This window comes from Anabrus simplex, chromosome 14 (genome assembly GCF_040414725.1).
Source record: "Anabrus simplex isolate iqAnaSimp1 chromosome 14, ASM4041472v1, whole genome shotgun sequence".
NCBI classification, from domain to species: Eukaryota; Metazoa; Arthropoda; class Insecta; order Orthoptera; family Tettigoniidae; genus Anabrus; species Anabrus simplex.
In genome coordinates, this window is record NC_090278.1 from 37,150,601 (window position 1) to 37,168,765 (window position 18,165).

Consider the following 18,165-nt stretch of genomic DNA (forward strand, 5'->3'; position numbering starts at 1 on the left):
GAGCGGTTTTTCAAAATTTCCTCTCCAATAATTAGGGCACAGAGATTTGATGGCGGGGATTAATTGTGTTAGTCCAGTTACAAACATGGCCACCTCCATTTCTTAAAATTTTTCAGGAGAGGCAAAAAACTGTTTAATACATTTCCTACTTACCTTCTGAGTTAATTTTTTTCATGCGGATTCTCAGCAACATCAGAATCATATTTACATAAATATTTTCATATGATATTCCATAGTTAAGTAGAAAATTACTGTTTAAATATGGAGTTGGCCATGTTTGTAAGTAAACAATGGAGCTGGCCACCTTTGTAACTGAACTCCACGCCTAATGCACTGATTTAACATAGTAAAATGGTCAGTAATTCTAAAATTTATGACAGGTGCATTCAACAAACATGTAATATGTAAAATTGTCAATGTTAATTAAGAAAATGCGATTATTTTATAAATGAGACAAATATAAGAAAGTTGATCTTTCATACATTCTATGATAGTTTTCAGTTTTTTGAAACTACACAATCACTTCAACAACTTCAAAATCATCCGCAGTATTCTGAATGAGACATTCACAACAATCAGCCTCTGCAGGTACCTCTGGCTTGGTGTCATTTTCGTCAATAATCTTTTGAAACCATTTCAGTTTCTCATGTTTGTTCCACTCCTCTCCATAGTGTTTCTGAAGCAAATTTCTCACATCTTGTATCTTCAATGGCTTTACTCTGATGCCAGGAACTAGTTCTGTAGGATTTATATCTTTCGGTCGTTTACCTTTTTTCGTAACCGACAAAGACTGCGCAATCTCAAAATTATAGTTGAGTTCCCCACTAACAGTAATCGAGTTTGACTTCCTTGTAAGCACAAGTCTTTTAATTTGTGAAATTTTAAAGTGAAGTGCTCCAGGATCTTTCACACATGTTTTAGCTTCAGCTTTCCAATCAAGATTATTCCAGTGGGTTTTCAGGAGCTTTACCATTCCATGTTTCCTAAAAACATCGTGGTAGTCTTCTAGTTGAACAATTGTCTCCACTTTCTTTAAATCTCTTTCAATAGTTCCAAAAACTCTCGCTCGGCATGTAAGAATGGCCAGTGACAGGAAAAACAATTTCCATCTTCCGAATGTTTGGCAAGGTACGGGATAACCATGAAAGGCACATTGTCAAAATTGTAGTGTTTTTATTTTGTCCCGGGCAGCCATCCGCGACAAGACGGACAGTGTGTACGTCATTATTGAAAGTACCCGAATCTGCTTTACTCTGTACTTCATTAAACACTGCGGAAGCCACTTCATTAGATGACTTTCTCATTTCGTGCTCCGCCCACGAGTATATCGCAACATTCTCTTTACTTAACGCCCATTTTCCAGTAGAATGTCCAGAAACAACAGTCAAATTGTAACAGTATAACTGTCGGGAATAGTATGCAATTTGATCAGGCAACTTTGGTATGGGTAAATTCTTCTGCATGTCGAATGATATGATGTACACGCCAGGGGTTTCCTGTTTTAGAAGCTTGAAAAATCCTTTAGCCTGCATTGTGTGTAACGTCAAATCAGTCTGTAGTTTTTTCAATACTGCCTCATCTTTTTCATGATTTATTTTTTCGGTTAGTTGTAGGCAAGTAGAACAAACATCTGTAGATGGTGCTTTAAAACTGACGTTAAAATTGGTAACAAAATTTTTTCGGAACAGCGATTGTTTAACTTTTAAATCATCGGAGACTGTTTCTTGGTACATTTTCCACATTCTAGCTATGCTCAGATTAGAGTCCAAATAAATACGGGCACTTCTTGACCTGCAGTAATGCAATTCACTTCCTTTAAACTGTTTAATGAAACTTTTCACTGACAGAATTTTGCTATTGTAAACGGCAGTCTTTCTGTAACCTCCGCGGGTTTCAATAGGTATAAGGCATCCTCCTTTCTTAAAACGTTTGAAAACCCCTTCAACCCTGTGTTTTGTAATGCCAAGTACTCCTAAAAAGGTTTTCCTGCAAACTTGAATTCTATTTCCTGCCATGTTTTCAATGGAATATTCAAAAGTGTAGCCTTTATCACCACGTTCCCCACTATCTGGTCGGTGTCTAGCTGGAGAATTTGACGAACAATACTTCGTTATGAACGCATCTTGACTCTGCTTTGTCACTACAGCATAAAATGCTCTGTGGAATTGCTTTATGTCCATCATTCTCAGGAGACTGCAGTTCTTCTTTCCTCTATGACCACAGCTTGGAAATACTGGCAATTTCTTTGGTCCATACCTACACAAAAACAATTAAATTAAACAGTAACACAAACTCATGTTTCTACTAAACTATTACCATAATAATAGTTAGGTGGAGCATTATTAATTTTCAAAGAAATGAAACTACTAACCTCACTTTCTTCTCTTTGCACGTTTCCACTCTTCTGGTCTGGCGACTTTCTTCCTGCTTTTATCAGGAGGAGTCTCTTCTATATATTTCTCCATATCACAAAGTAAACTTTAGATGTATAATTACCTAATTCCTTTTACGGTACAATAAAACTATTAACAACAGCTAAAAGTTTCTAGTACAGCAATCGTTCATATCACACAATATCAACAACCACTGTTTATTCCCAGTTCCCACAAACATCTGTGCCAGTCACGTGATTAAATTGAAACTTATGATTGGTCGACGTGGAATTGGTCGATTTTGTTACCAATGCCTTAAGGAGTTGGACGTTTATGTAACTTAGGTTGATTTTATAATACTAATTTAACACGGTTATGGCCGATTTTGATACTAACTAATCTCGTAATTAGATTCCCCATATTCTTTACTGTATTGTCCCCGTGAAAATTGGCGACTTTACGAATATTTTAACAAGTGGAAAGCAAAGATTTTATTGTCTGCTTGAAGCTGCAACACATCACTTGGGAACTTGTGGCGAGCCGTGAACGAGTTTTTTTTGTCGTTCAGAGGGGTGCGATACGTCACCAGCAGGACTGTGTCAAGGTTATAGCTAACCACGTGACTACCTTCGCACGCGCGACTCAGCCTGTTTCTGGAATAGTCTGCGCAAATTAAAGGTGATCATCAGCCAATTACCGTACTCGCTGAAGAACACGCCTTCCTGGGCTAATTATATAAGGCCTTGCTTCAAGTGAATCGCTCTCTTAATGCTTAATGCTCTTCGCTTTACGCTCTTCTTAATGCTTGTTTGCTGTGAGAGACATCACATCACCGGACCACGTGGAAGGAGAAATTTCAAGTCAAGTCGACGCCCGTTCTACCAGAATTTAGTCTGATAATTAGTGAATTCTGTGGAATAAAAACGTCTAGGAGCCAAGTTAAGTGTGACAGTGTAGACGAGCTGTTTGTATTCTGCGTGTGCTTGTGCAAAATACTTAATTTTGTCATCTCAGTTACAGCTTGTGACCAGCAATCAACGAAGACGTCTTGGAATTGAAGATCTCAAGATGAAGAATTCCGCAACTACCAACATCATTTCATCGAGGGACATCCATCACAGAGCCTCCATGGAGCTGTAAAAATGTAAGGCGTCTCTGGTAATTGGAAGAAGACTGGCCGGAGTATGCTGAAATAACTGACTGTCGACGGGAATCGAACTCTACAAAAACTTGAGTACCTTTTTAATTTAATTTATCTGTCCTATCTTTTGTACAACTAGAGATCTTTCTTCTTAAGTCGTAGATCTATCAGTTTGCTGTAGTTAGAAATGTTTCATTTTCCTACTTCTTAAGGTGTCATGGTAGACTAGGTACGTGTGAATGAAATTTTGAAATCTATTAGAGTAGACATGTAGGTTGTCTTTGACTGACTTCCCATGCTTAAGGAGCTTAAGTTTAATAATCACTGACCACACGATAAATCTACTTTATTTGTAATATTGAAAGTTACCGGACGGAAAATTTGCGTGTACATTTTGAGTGAATAGGGTCGAACCTAGTGTCTTTTAAAATCACTTGTTGTTTTTTATGATGAAGTCATCTAATTTTACGACATTCCAGGAGAATCAGTAGATGTAATAATCACTTAAATAATAATAATTTTGATTAAAGATCGGGTAAAACAGAAGTAAACGCTCGTGAGCCATAAAACTACTGTAGAATTCCTAAACGTGAGATAGAATGTGCTCTGTTCATGAAGGGTCTGGAATATGGCCTATCCTGAGGGATATTTGTTGCATAATTGAGTAAATGATGAATTAGTGATGATATTGATTTATTCTTGTGTATTTGGAGCACAAGATAGATTATAATTAGTGGAGCACGTGTTTGTGAGTGTATTTCACAGGTAGGAAGTAAAAATAATGCGAGTAAGGCTCACGCTTGCGGTAAATTCAACCTGTAGCCCACATGATGGTAGTGCTTATGGATTTTGCTAGAATCTTCCATTATAATCTCATGAATTAGATAAACTTGCGCTGATATATGAAATATATTTCTATCAAGTGATACTCATGACTTCGATCACTAGCCACCATTAATGTAAGAGAATTTCTGTGCACGAATTATTTTTGCGAGACATTACGCGTCCCGCCCATTGATAAAAATCATAACTAAAATTGCCAAGTCAGGATTCGTTGTAAATAGTGTACATAAAACGTGTTTCCCTAGTGTGAATGTGTGTGTGTAAATGTGTATATTTTTCTTGTGCCATGTTTATTTAATTTAATTTTGATCTGGTCGCGCACTCGCCGTGACGCGGATCGCATTCATCGTTGTGTGTTGCCTTAAGAAATAATTTCATGCCCTTAAGGGAAAGTTTAATTAAATTAAGTCGAGGAAGACTAGGAAGGAATTTAATTTTTTTTGCGAGATTTAAAAGGAAAGATCATCTCGTTACTTTGTAAAGGCACTCGATTTGTAACAAGATTTATTTAACTAGCTCACACGTTGGTAATGTAAATTTTCAAAAAAATCTGAAATACTTTAAGATTAATCTGAATAGAAATGAAATGCAAAGATCAAGGTAGAAATTTGTCAGCCGCATGATTGCTTTGAAACATTGTAAAAATAAGTCATTAATAATTAATCAAAAATCATTACTCTGAAATATTAATGATGAACATTAGATAAATGATGCGGTGGAGAATTGATAAGAACACGATCGTGTTACAATGAAACAGGTTAATTGAATGATAATAGTAATAATAATAATCGAGATAATAATTAATTGATTCGAGAATTTTGGAAACAGTTTTTCTTTGCTACTGAGGTTCATGTTAGTGTCATTAACCATTATTAAATATTGTAAATGACTAATTCAGTTGTGTACATCGTAAAGACCACGTGTTGAGGCAACTTTAAATTGGTGAAACTTTGAACACATGTTTATTTAGTTCTTTCAGTCAAATGTTTGGTTTAAAAAGGCAAGTGGCCTAATTACTTCTTTGGTTTCATTTACAGCACAGTAGAGCTGGAGATATGAACACAAGTCACTCTAGATCGAGGAAGAAACCCGATATTATGAAAGCTCTGTTATGTAAAAAGGAAATATTAGCAAGAATATTTTGTTGTTTAATTGCTTATGTGAATAAATGTCAGAGTGTTGTTTTAATATTTCTTTTTATCCTGCTTGGTCATCAATCCTTACAACCCTTAAATGCCTCTAGAAAGTGATAGCCAACGATCGAACGGTCCACCTTGGGACTCATCGCTCGATGGCTGGGCTTAGCTCGGGAAAAATGGGGGCAGTATGAATCGGCAATAACCCCGATTTAAAAAAAAAATGGACTTGGCCATGTTTGCAACTAGGCTACTCATATATATGGTAGTCATGTTGGAAAATAAAATAAAAAGGAAGACTTGTCTACCAGTGTGCAACGTTGCATCGACACAGATAGGTTTCATTGCAATGATGGGACAGGAAAGAGCTAGGAGTGGGAAAGAAGCAGCCATGGCATTAATTAAGGTAAAGCATGGTGTAAAAACGGGAAACCACTGAAAACCATCTTCAGAGCTGCCAGAGGTGGGGTTTGAACACACTATCTCCCGAATGCAAGGTCACAGCCGCACTTAAGCAAGTGCAGTTATTGAGTACGGTAAAAGGAAGACTATCTTACCTCTCTAAAGTCCTACTACTATCAGTGGAATCCCACCAAGAACGTTTCTATGAGGTCAGTTTGATGAAGCTGAGAAGAAGAATTGAGCTCACTGGGGGCTGAGAAGAATTGGGATTGAGGAAAGAGCCCATTTATTTGAAGAGAGCAGTGAATGAAGGAGATGGAAATGGCTCAGCAACCGAGAACTTTTGAGTGCTGCTTTACCCAGCAGATGGAGGTGATTCAGATGTGAGCACAGTTTAGCTCAAATTATTTTCTAATGTTTAAGTAGGGACTCAAAAGAATGTAGTTCCACTTCAAATGCTATCACTGTACCATGTACGGTGAGCCATCTTCTATTATTAATGTCTAAATTCAAACCTCATTCTTGGAGACTTCTTCCTCGTGAACAGTCAAGATTTACTTCTGAAGATGCAGAGCAAAGTTCTCTGTGAAATGTAAAGAATTTCACTTTATTTTCTTGACACAGCATAAGCCCAAAAGCCTATATCATGTCTATAGTTTACATGCATTAACATTATATTTACCTCATAGTGTAGTAATGGAGAAGAGACTTTCCACATTTTGTATAGAAAGAAAGTGACGTTTTGTATTTGCTTGGGTTGATTTACAATGCAATGAAAACTAGGGTAATTGTTGCTTCACAAACTTTGAGCAGAAGAACCAGGAAAAATAGTTCAAAGATTCATTTAGCACAAAAGCCAGGTTAATGGGACGATTAGTTCATGAGAAAGAGGGCAGATACTTTGGCATGGTTTGTGATCCATTACTTGGCTGCGGGAAACCTGCTTTCCCATTTCTTATGTTATGCGTCCAATTTCGCTTTGCTCAGTTCAGTCTGGTGTAGTGATGTTATCAGCTGACTTATTAAATTTACTTACTTCTTTTTCATTCAAACTGCACAGTGCCATCCTTCTGCACTACGTAATATTGTATTCCGAAGTGACAGCGAGTTAAGAAAATACGATTCACAAGAGGTTTCAACGTGTTGAAAAATTATAGGAATTCTCTCCATATGATGTCAACATATCAGTGAAGATATGGCAACTTCTTCTTCTTCTTCTTATTATTATTATTATTTAGCATATGATGCTACAGTTGACAATCGACTATATACACGTTCTTAACACACACACGCACGCACGCGCACACACACACACACACACACACGCACACACGCACACACACACAATTTGAATTTATATACATACGATATATATACAAACAAACTCCACATTAAGAAAGGTTAAGGGGGCCAATGACCTTCGATGTTAGGCCCCTTAAAACAACAAGCATCATCATCATCATCAAGAAAGGTTAATGTGGGGATCTTTCAGTCTCTTAGAGACGAATGTCCAGCTCTTCCAGCCAAGAGAGTGCCTCAGGGGTCACTCGGTGAATGTCTTCGATGGAACCAGCAAAAGCTCGCAGAGGGCAGTCCTTCAGAATGTGCAGGATGGTTTGCACTTCAGCACCACAGTCACAAGCTGGAGAGTCTTCCCAACCCCAATGATGCAGGGCAGAAGCGCTTCTTCCTACTCTGCAGCGTATTCTGTTGAGTGTGGAAGGTTGAACCCAGGCAACTTTGTAGTTGGAACCCCTGATGTTGACAATGCCACGAGGGTGTGATTGAGACCATTCACGTTTCCATATTTCATCAGGCTTGAAATGTGAATTAACTAATTCCTTTGCCGTCTTCCAGGCAGGTTTCCATGACTTGAGTCTCATTACGGCATTTTCATCAGTGTCCTGATGTATTGGGAGGTAACTATTCTTCGCTATCCTGGTCCACAGTCTAACAAGGGCGCTTTGCTGTCTGATATGAGGAGGCTGAATGTTGCTCAGTAATGGTAAACATTGAATAGGAGTAGAGCGCAATGTACCAGATATAATTATCATTGTGTGGTGCAGTTGGACATCAACCAGACTAGTGTGGGAGCTATTGAGCCATATAGAGGAGCAATATTCAGCTGGTGAATATATTATTGCTAGAGCAGTTGTTCGTAGTGTGCATGCATCTGCGCCCCATGAGGTACCAGCTAGTCTACCCGGCAAGTTGTTACGGCTTTTAAGCTTAGTAGCCAGTTTCTCAAGATGGTGTCGATAGGTTAAGGACCTGTCTAAAGTTACGCCAAGATATTTTGGGTTGGTATTACACTGCAGTGTCTGGTTTCCGAACCTGATCATAGGTTGATAGTTTGCTAGCCTGTTATTAAGGTGGAACGCAGCTACCTCTGTCTTTAGTTGACTAGGGCTCAGGCGCCATTTTTTGAAATAATCACCCATCTTGTCAAGGTCTTGGGATATAATGTCTTCTGCCTCATTGAAGTGTGTTGTTTGTATGGTGAGGTTGATATCATCTGCATAGATGAACTTGCAAGATATGGTTTCTGGGAGATCATGGATGTATAAGTTGAAGAGAATGGGAGACAAGACTGATCCCTGCGTTAAGCCATTATTAAGTTTATGGAATCTGCTATGGACATGTTCTGTATGAATTTGGAAAAATCTGTTACTGAGCATGTTTTTTATCAGGGTGAAAATTTTAAGATATGGTATAGTCCTGATGAGTTTCAGGAGAATGCATTCTTTCCAAATGGCGTCATAAGCTGCTGTGAGATCAAGGAACACAGATAGATTTTTCATTTTCCCCTCGAATTCAGCTTCAACGAAGGAAGTCAAAGCGAGAACCTGATCACTGCAGTCTCGACTATGCCGGAAACCAGCTCGCTCAAGAGGAATAAGGTGTTCAATTGCAGGAGATATTCTATTGAGGATTAGTCTTTCTAAAAGCTTGTATGTAACACTTAGTAGAGATATGGGTCTATAGCTATGCTATCAATCTACGTAAGGAAACATCCTGTATTGAAATATATATCCGCTGGAATGCAGCAGAAATTTAAACCTACATGCTCTCAACCGGAAAGTGGTCAGACTATTTCAAACACTTTAGAAAAGAAAAAAGAAACACTGATTTGGGCTGATTCATACATACAAAGAAGGCAGAGATATTCACCTTCAAAGACATACCATTTCCATCTTGATAACTTTAAAAATTTAAAAGCTAGAACAAAATGAATTTAGGCTTGCAGGGGTCTGTACCACGTATGGAGGTCGGCAGCGTGTGAAGAAAAGGAGGTCAATACGATGTAGGGGATAAACAAATGAAACAGGAAATGCAGCAGGGATGGATGAAATATGTGTGGAAATGATAAAGGCAGCAGGACCTATTGGTCTACATTGGTTATATAAGCTGCTAAGGTGTATGTGGAGGAAAAACCTGAGGATTGGTGTCAAGGTGTAATAATATCAGTATTTAAGAAAGGTGACAGGAAGGTATGTGAAAATTATTGAGGAATTACACTGTTGTCACCAAGTAGCCAAAATATTGGAGAGAAAAATAGAAAGGAGGATGAGGTGAAGGGTGGAAAGAAATTTAGAAGAAGAGCAGTATGGATTTTGAAAGGGCAGGTCTATGGAAAAACAGTAGGAATATGGAAAAGACCTGGTGACAGTATTCCTTGATAGAGAAGGCATACGATAGTGTTAATAGAGAAAAGGTGTGGAAAACCCTGGAAAGAAAAGGATGTCGAAGGCAATTAAGGGAACTAATGAAAGCAATGTATAAGAATTGTTCCATTGTGTGCAGATTCCAGTGGAGAGAATAGATTAGTTTAGAAATCAAACTGGACTAGGACAGGGAAGTATATTATCTCCAATTATGCTGATAATGGTTATGAATGCAATTCTAAAGAAAACTAAGGCAAAGATATGGAGGGGATATGAAAATATTGTTTTTTACAGATGACAGTGATCTGGGGAGCCAACAATACAAAAGTGCAAATCCAACTAGAGGGTTTAAATGACAATACTGAGAAATATGATATGACAATCAGTGTGGAGAAGAGAAAACAGTGGTGATGACAAGAGGAGAAATAGAAGGGATCGTTGGTATCAGAAGACAAAACCTTGAGGTTGTTGAGTACTTCAAATATTTGGGAAGCGAAATAATGCAAGATGCAAGGTTGGATAAGGAGATCAGCAAGAGGGGACAAGTGGGTAATATGTTCTACCAGAATGTAAGGAACTTGCTGTGGAGCAGAGAAGTTCCTATGAAATGTACAGAGATAATGTACAAGATGTACTATTTCCCTACATTAATGTATTCTTCAGAGACTTTGACTTTGACAGGAAATGAGAGTAAAATTTAGGCCAGTGAGATGAAGTTCCTGAGGAGTATGGTAGGGAAGACATGGAGAGACAGAGTAAGAAATACCGAGATCAGAAAAGAGAAATGGGTAGAAAAATTCAGTGACAGGATGGGGAAGAATAAATTAAATGGTTTGGAAATGTTATGAGAGTGGAGGAGGGAAGGATATAAAAAACAAGTGTTGGAAGCTAAGATAGAAGAAAGGAGGGCAAGAGGGAGACCTAGAGCAAGATGGATGGACTCCGTCAAGAGCAGTGTATGATTTTGTTTTTTAGAATTGGCTTTACGTCGCACCGACACAGATAGGTCTTATGGCGATGATGGGATAGGAAAGGCCTAGGAATATGAAGGAAGCAGCCGTGGCAGATGTGAAAATGGGAAAACACGGAAAATCATCTTCAGGGCTGCCAATAGTGGGACTCAAACTCAATATCTCCCGGATGTAAGCTCACAGCTGCATGCCCCTAACTGCACAGCCAACTCGCCTGGTAAGAACAGTATAAGAGAAAGAAGACTGGACTGGAATACAATTACTGAAGAGGAAAGGTGGAAGGAGAGGCAACGGTGGAGAATTGCCATCAACACTCCGACCTGGCAGGAGCTGGACAAGGGGAAATGAAAATGATGATGATGAGGAAATGACGATTTGGAGATTGTCCTCGTCCGGCTCCGCAGATAAATGGTTACGTGCTGGCCTTTGGTCCAGGGTGTCCTGGGTTCAATTCCTGGTCGGATTGGGGATTTTAGTCTTCATTGGTTACTTCCGATGACTCGGGGGCTGTGTGCGTGTGACGTCTTCAGCATTAGAATTCATCAAAGATAAGACCCCATCCTCACAGACGGGCAGGTCACCTTTAGGGCGTCAACTCGAAAGACCTGCACCATGCTTCTTCGGAGGGCGCACACCATTATTATGTTTGTCCTATTACTCCCTCTATCAACGCTGACCTGTCATTATGCTTATCCTGCTATGCCATCCGATACATGTTTCATTGCAAACAATAAACTTTATGACAAATCCAATCACTCATTTTCACCCATAGAACAGGATTTGGACATCATTCATTTAGCTAATAAAGGTATTTTACTAAAATTATTGGAGAACGTTTACATACACATTGAACAAAGAAACAACCCCATTTTTAATCAGAACAACATTTCTAAAATAAAAACAACATTCTTTTCGATGAAATAATAAATATTCATTCAGTATCAAAAACGAATAAAACAATTACAGCACAGGACCAGCTTCTTGGGAGCCAATATCAGTCAAAGTGGAGATTGCAGTCCTGAAATTAAAGGACTGATTTTGCTTTTATGAATTGCTATGACGACTATGTCCCCGATCTGGAAGAGCAGAGATATCAATTTGGCTACCAAGTACGGATTAGACAATGCGATTATATTCTCACTGTTGATGACATTTTTATTTTTTTAAATTAACTTTTCATGTACACATGTTGTTCATCATTTTATTATTTCATTCATAGCATTTAAGATGTCATTTAAATGTTTTGTAATTGACTGAGGATGACCAAAAGCAGAAAAGGCTGAATCATGTACCAAATACATTTTTTATGATGAGGTTTAACTCTTAAATTGTGAGTGTTAGTCTGTTAAGTATCGAAAGGTGGACCCACAAACTAAAATTCTTTAAGAATTACAAACCAAAAGTGAAACCTTATAAGACGTTTCTTCCAGGGACAAGGAAAAAAGAACGTGTTAAGCGAGAAAACGTACTAATGAATATACGAATAAAAATTATTCAACAGGGATTGGATAAACTAGATATGATTGTTTCCAACATGAGGGCATTTTACGTCGTGTATCCGCATCTACAGTCAAAACTACCATTTCTAAAGATACCAGGAAAGTACTGAAAGATGTGTAAAACATGAGAGAACAAGTATGAAAATCTTTTCCGGTGTGGATTATAAAATAACAAGTACACTGAAAAGTGTAAAAGACACCAGACAACAAATATGAAAACATGTGCACAGGGGCCAACAAAAATATCAAAGTATTATTTGCAGATCACATTCTTTCTAAAACAAATGTTAGTAGAAGGGTTTTATTTTGGAGCAGTGGGTTATTAAACATTATTTTCTGGTCACACTCTTAGACAATGAGTTGGAGGTTACACTCAACCACGTGCAACTGCCAGGAATGACTTTGGCCACTATTTTGAATCAAACAAAACTTTGACCAACTTTCTGACAGATTTTAATTTTGTCTTCATTATTAAGGAATTTCACATCATTTTCTGAATCCATTACTAGGCTAACACAAGACAAATATGCACCAGGCTAGTCAATTTTATACTATTATGTTTCTAATCCGGATATAGGCTACCAAAAAACCCAAACCCCATGGCACCACAGCCCTTGAAGGGCCTTGGCCTACCAAGCGATCGCTGCTCAGCCCGAAGGCCTGCAGATTACGAGGTGTCATGTGGTCAGCACGATGAATCCTCTTATTCTTGGCTTTATAGACCAGGGCCACTATCTCACCGTCAGATAGCTCCTCAATTCTAATCACGTAGGCTGAGTGGACCTCGAACCAGCCCTCAGGTCCAGGTAAAAATCCCTGACCTGGTCGGGAATTGAACCCGGGGCCTCTGGGTAAGAGGCAGGCATGCTATCCCTACACCACGGGGCCAGCATATAGATTACCATATCATGCAACAAATATTCACTACACTTCACTGTATCACTCTCAACATAAAATAAATTTCTACCTTTGAATGGAATGTGAAATACTACCAAAACAGGCTCACTCTGCTGTTCAGCAATCTAGTCGCTAACCGGCAAGCAAAAATGAATGTTACTGAGGCTAACGGCTTGATCCCTGCAAGTGCAACTTATCCTGTGAAGTTCAGGAAGGCCGTTCCCGTAATCACGCAACTGTGGTGACGGCTCTTTTCCAAGTTGGAAATCACGTTTCTTACACAAGGGATGACAAATACAGTAACATTTTCAGGGCTAGGAAAAATGTGATAGCAAAAATTTGTGATGCGGTAAGTGAGGTATTTTTATACAGATTTAATATGATAAAACTCGGGACTTCATATATACGATGTGCTAAGCGGGAAAACATGTTAATGAGGAACGCACTAACGAGGATTAACTGTATTCATGTTTCTACCCCATATATATACATATATATTTTTAGTTTTATATATATATATAGTACATATTTATTTTTCAGGTTTACTTTGAAGAGACATAACTGCCATCAGATGTCACATAGACTAACCTGTCTTCTGGGGGAGAAAGGCTACGGTGGTCACTTATCCTACGTGGACTCTTGGATCTACTCCGCGAGTGCATGCTAGGTGAATCCGTTGGGGCAGCTGAGTGCGAACGTTGACTCATCATACCCTGACCACCATTCTGCAAATGAAACAAATAAATTATTATATTTAATCTGTAAAAAGAAAGAGTTCAATCATTCATGTCCTTGAAGTAAACAAACTGCACTTTAAAAAGAGGGTAAAGTATATAAGTCCAAAACTGTTACTAACTTCTCAATCTGTTGGAAAGTTAGCACATTCTGGTCCAAGTAAGAGCATAGCCATTATTAGCAGAAATACCTCCAATCATCAGTAGACACCATTCAATAAGTTATCCAGTCTATTCTAGTCCACAAATTAAAACCTTAGAACCTAGATTGATAACAGTTAATAAGTAACAACAGAACAATTATTTTGATCTTCAAATTTCAAGATGTGGTCTCACCTTTCTCTGTGGCTGATAACTCGCCATCTTCTCTCCTCTGCTCATCATGACCGCTGCTCTCTTGCGTCCCTGTGGAGACATGTCTCTTCGTGATCGCCGATGTTCTGACATTTCTACCTCAGGGGGAGGGCTGTAAGAAGGTGCAATTTTCTTTTATAAATGTTAGAATAAGTAAGGCCTACACTAATATACCCCATTGAAAGGCAGTAACTGTATCCATTAAGGAAAGAATGTATGCTCCTTATTGTTGTTTGTCTATGTTATTGTTTTTGTTTTTGTTACCTAATAGTGTGAGAGTTATATAAAGGAATGAGATGATCTCAAATTAATTAACTCACTAATTGCAATGGCGAATATACAAGCTAAAATTGAGAATTGTACACAATAAAGGAATGTAAGCCTACTCAAAGATGATAGGAGAAGATAACTGTAAAAATCATTGTAAATAAAATCAGTTAGGAGATAATTCTGTAAAATTATAGAACTTAGAAGATAGAACGAGATACTACAAGTGTAAAAACTTGTAGGAAAGGATACTTTATTTGTTAACTGACATGAAGGTAAGCAGAAGTACTGAAACCAGTGTAGAAAGATTTAAGTTGGTTATCCTGTAAATTTAGACACAATTGGGAGTACTCTAATGTATGAGAAATTTATGAGTGCGTTTTTCATAATTTTGTTCAGAAAGCATCTTGATTCATACGTTAATGCCTTAATAATTTGGTTTTTCAGTTTCATGTTATTTGTGGTGAATTTCCAGTGGAAACTTGGTGTCATTCAATCATAAAATTTGAAATTGATGTAAAATTTCTCAAGAAGAAGAAGAAGAAGAAGAAGAAGAAGAAGAAGAAGAAGAAGAAGAAGAAGAAGAAATAGTTGCTTCATTGTAATTTTGCAAAGAAATATTATTTTGATTGGTTGATCTATCAATAAATGTAAATTTTAACTGGGATTATATGTCATTTGCCAGAAGCCTATCCTTCTAAATCCATAATGCCATTGTTTTAAATTTTATAAAAGTGCCTCTGAAAAATCAGATATTGGTTCACACAGATGTTCCATGCCTGGATAGTCCCATGTCTTCCTTGAGGCAAACTTTCAAGAAAGCCTAGTTGAAATGCATAGTTGACATTCAGATTCAGTTTCTAACACGTATCTAAGGAGAACCTCTGGAACATACAACTAACATCAAATATTGGGGTCTACAATACAAGAAACTTGGAATTACTTCATCAAAAGCAGATGCTGAATCGAACAAGCTAAAACAGCTATATGAAGACAGTCCTCTGTAGCCATGAACTTATTTTGTCCCTGTGAGTACGAAAGTTAGGTGTTACACCTTTTCTGTCCTTTTCTATGGTGTAGAAGTCTGGACACTCACGGAAACTTAACAAAGAAGTTAGTCACTTTTCAGATGCGGGTTTCTGAGCTAGACTGATAAGATTCACAATGAACTGGTGGGCAAGTGGAGAAGTTCTGAACACCATTAAAGTTCAGGAGCTCCAGTACATTGGTTAGGGAACTTGCAGCAGTAGTTTAGGATGTCAAGCAAAAAACTGCTCTAGGCAGTGATAAACAAAGTAGACATGGGCTTATGCTTTTTGAAGAAAACAAGGTGAAACTCTTTGGGCCGATTGCAGAAACAGTATTTAGACGATGTCTACGGTTAAACAATGCCTAAGTATGGCTGCTGCATTGCAGAGGCGTTATTTATCACGGAGACACTGTCTAAAACCGATGTTCAACCGGTCATGTTTGAACACTGTCGAGAGCACTGTTTAATCTCAAACGAGAGGAGTGAATCACAATCAGAGGTTATGTACCATGAAATATGTACAGTAATTTGTGTTATCATGTAGGGTTGGGCAGACCGGAACATTCACTTGTTCCGCAACATTAGGAACTTGAGGCGGAGTGTTTCGGTACAGAGTGCCGAGACACGGGACACAGGACACAGGACTGTAACTGCGTCCTAGAGAGAACTTTGAGAGGCAACATGACATGCTCCGCTTCAGCTGGAATGTGCCTGAACCGAACGTGCTGTGCCAAGGCCGCACTAGATAGATTAGTTGGCCTTGGCTGTCTGCCTGTCGATACCGGCTGTGTGCCGCCCTGTGTTGGAGTGTCAACATTTTTTCATCCAGTTATATCTTTAATTCCAAAGCGATGACCCGTGTTTTTCTCAGGCTTAAAAGTTTCCTTAAAGTCCAAATTAATTTTTAACATCAATCCCCGAGAAAGTGTTGAGGGAAATTTTCGAGATATTGAAGAAAGTAAATGGAAGTTGAGAGGGAAGGAATTCGAAGTGCAGAGAGCATAAGGCGGGGCGCACATTGGGACGCAGGCGAAGCAGCTAAAGCAGTGCAGCGCAGAACAGATTTTTGTAATCCACACAAATCATTGCACCATCGCAAGTTGACAGACAGGGCAGGACAGAGCAGAGCAGGCCGGTTCTGCACCAACTTCCGCCTACCACGCGCAGTCTTTGAAATACAGTTTCCTGCGCACGTGTCACGCAGTTAGTTAAGAAATGGAGGAGAAAATTACCACAGCCATTCAGTCTCACCATGTTTTGTAGGTACTATGTGAATCATGTGGACTGCAATGCAGTATGTATGTATGTATGTATGTATGTATGTATGTTCGTGAGAAAATGGCTGAACAGAATTTAATGAAAATCGGTATGTGAATTCGGGGAATGAGGCACTACAGTCTAGGCTATAAATAATTTTATTCACGCTGCGTAACAAGGTAGCTTAGAGAAAGGCCTAACATGTAATCCACCGAGCAAGTGGCCGTGCGGTTAGGGTCGCGCCTCTGTGAGCTTGCATTCGGGAGATAGTGGGTTCGAGCCCCACTGTCGGCAGCCCTGAAGATGGTTTTCCGTGGTTTCCTATTTTCACAGTAGGCAAATGCTGGGGCTGTACCTTAATTAAGGTTACGCCCGCTACCTTCCCAATCTTCCACCCTTCTTCCGTCGCCGAAAATCTTCGATATGTTAGTGCGACGTTAAACAAACAGCAAACAAAAGAAATACTCATATATCTATGAAACAATCTGTGACCCAAGTTCTCGCAACATATAGAATTTAAGACAAAGATCTAATGCTGATTATGGAGAGCATCACCGCCGACTCCGTCGCCGTCATCCATCATCACATTTATGTGAAGAGATAAATACGGAAAATCATTTATCATGTCTTGTCAAATATAAATGCAAACGCGTTCACAACAGATTGTCAATGTTGATTGATTTTAGTATCTTATGTCTTGTGACAACTAGATGAAAATCTAGCAGTACATTTGTAAATACATATTTTTCCCTCTCCCCCACTGTGATCCTATTAACGAATTTACCATGCAAGTTGGTCGTGCGGTTAGGATCGCCTTGCTATGAGCTTGCATTCAGGAGATAGGGGGTTCGAACCCCACTGTCGGCAACCGTGAAGATAGTTTTCCGTGGTTTCCCATTTTTACACCAGGCTAATGCTAGGGGTGGCTGTACCTTAATTAAGGCCTCGGTCGCTTCCTTCCCATTCCTATTCCATCGTTGCCATAAGACCTATCTGTGTCGGTGCGACGTAAAAAATATAAAAAAATAATCATGAATTAAATTCTTTGCTTAGTCCATATGAACGTCGAACATCGGTAACATAGAAATATTGTTCAGTCTTGTAAACTGGCGAAGGTGGTTGTTTTTATTGCGATTGTCTTAAGCTGAATAACGCGTTGCCATGAGCACAAGGGAAATTGAGTAACAAAATGAGAAAAATCGCGAATGCTTGAAGAAAAAGAAAAAAAAGAGCCTCTTTATACTGGATGCCCCAGTATCACAGAGTCTAAAGAAAACATGTTATTTCTGAAAACTGACGAGACCCTGCGTGGCAATGTGCGCTCACATCCACTTCGCAATTTCGTAAGCTTTGCGCTGTTCTGCTCTGCTCTTCCCTGTTCTGCGGCCAACTGCTTCTCAATGTGCGCCCGGCCTAACAGCACGAAAGTACAATAATGTATTCATCCAGTTATATTTTTAATTCCAAAGCGACGACCCATATTTTTCTTGGGCTTAAAAGTTGCCTTAAAGTCCAAATTAATGTTTAACGTCAATCCCCGAGAAAGTGTTGAGGGATATTTTCGAGATATTAATTACTCACAATACAGGCCAATACA

General features: G+C 38.8%; 1 protein-coding gene across 1 annotated transcript in view; it reads right to left on the minus strand.

The window, feature by feature from the left end:
- Positions 1-18,165, minus strand: part of Rim (Rab3 interacting molecule) — a 738,199-nt gene that overhangs the window by 335,342 nt on the left and 384,692 nt on the right. Inside the window, exons 12-13 of the mRNA XM_068230365.1 lie at positions 13,997-14,126; positions 13,515-13,651 (exon numbers count right to left, since the gene is read on the minus strand). Coding sequence (XP_068086466.1) covers positions 13,515-13,651; positions 13,997-14,126 — 267 coding nt within the window. The remainder of the gene's footprint in view (positions 1-13,514; positions 13,652-13,996; positions 14,127-18,165) is intronic.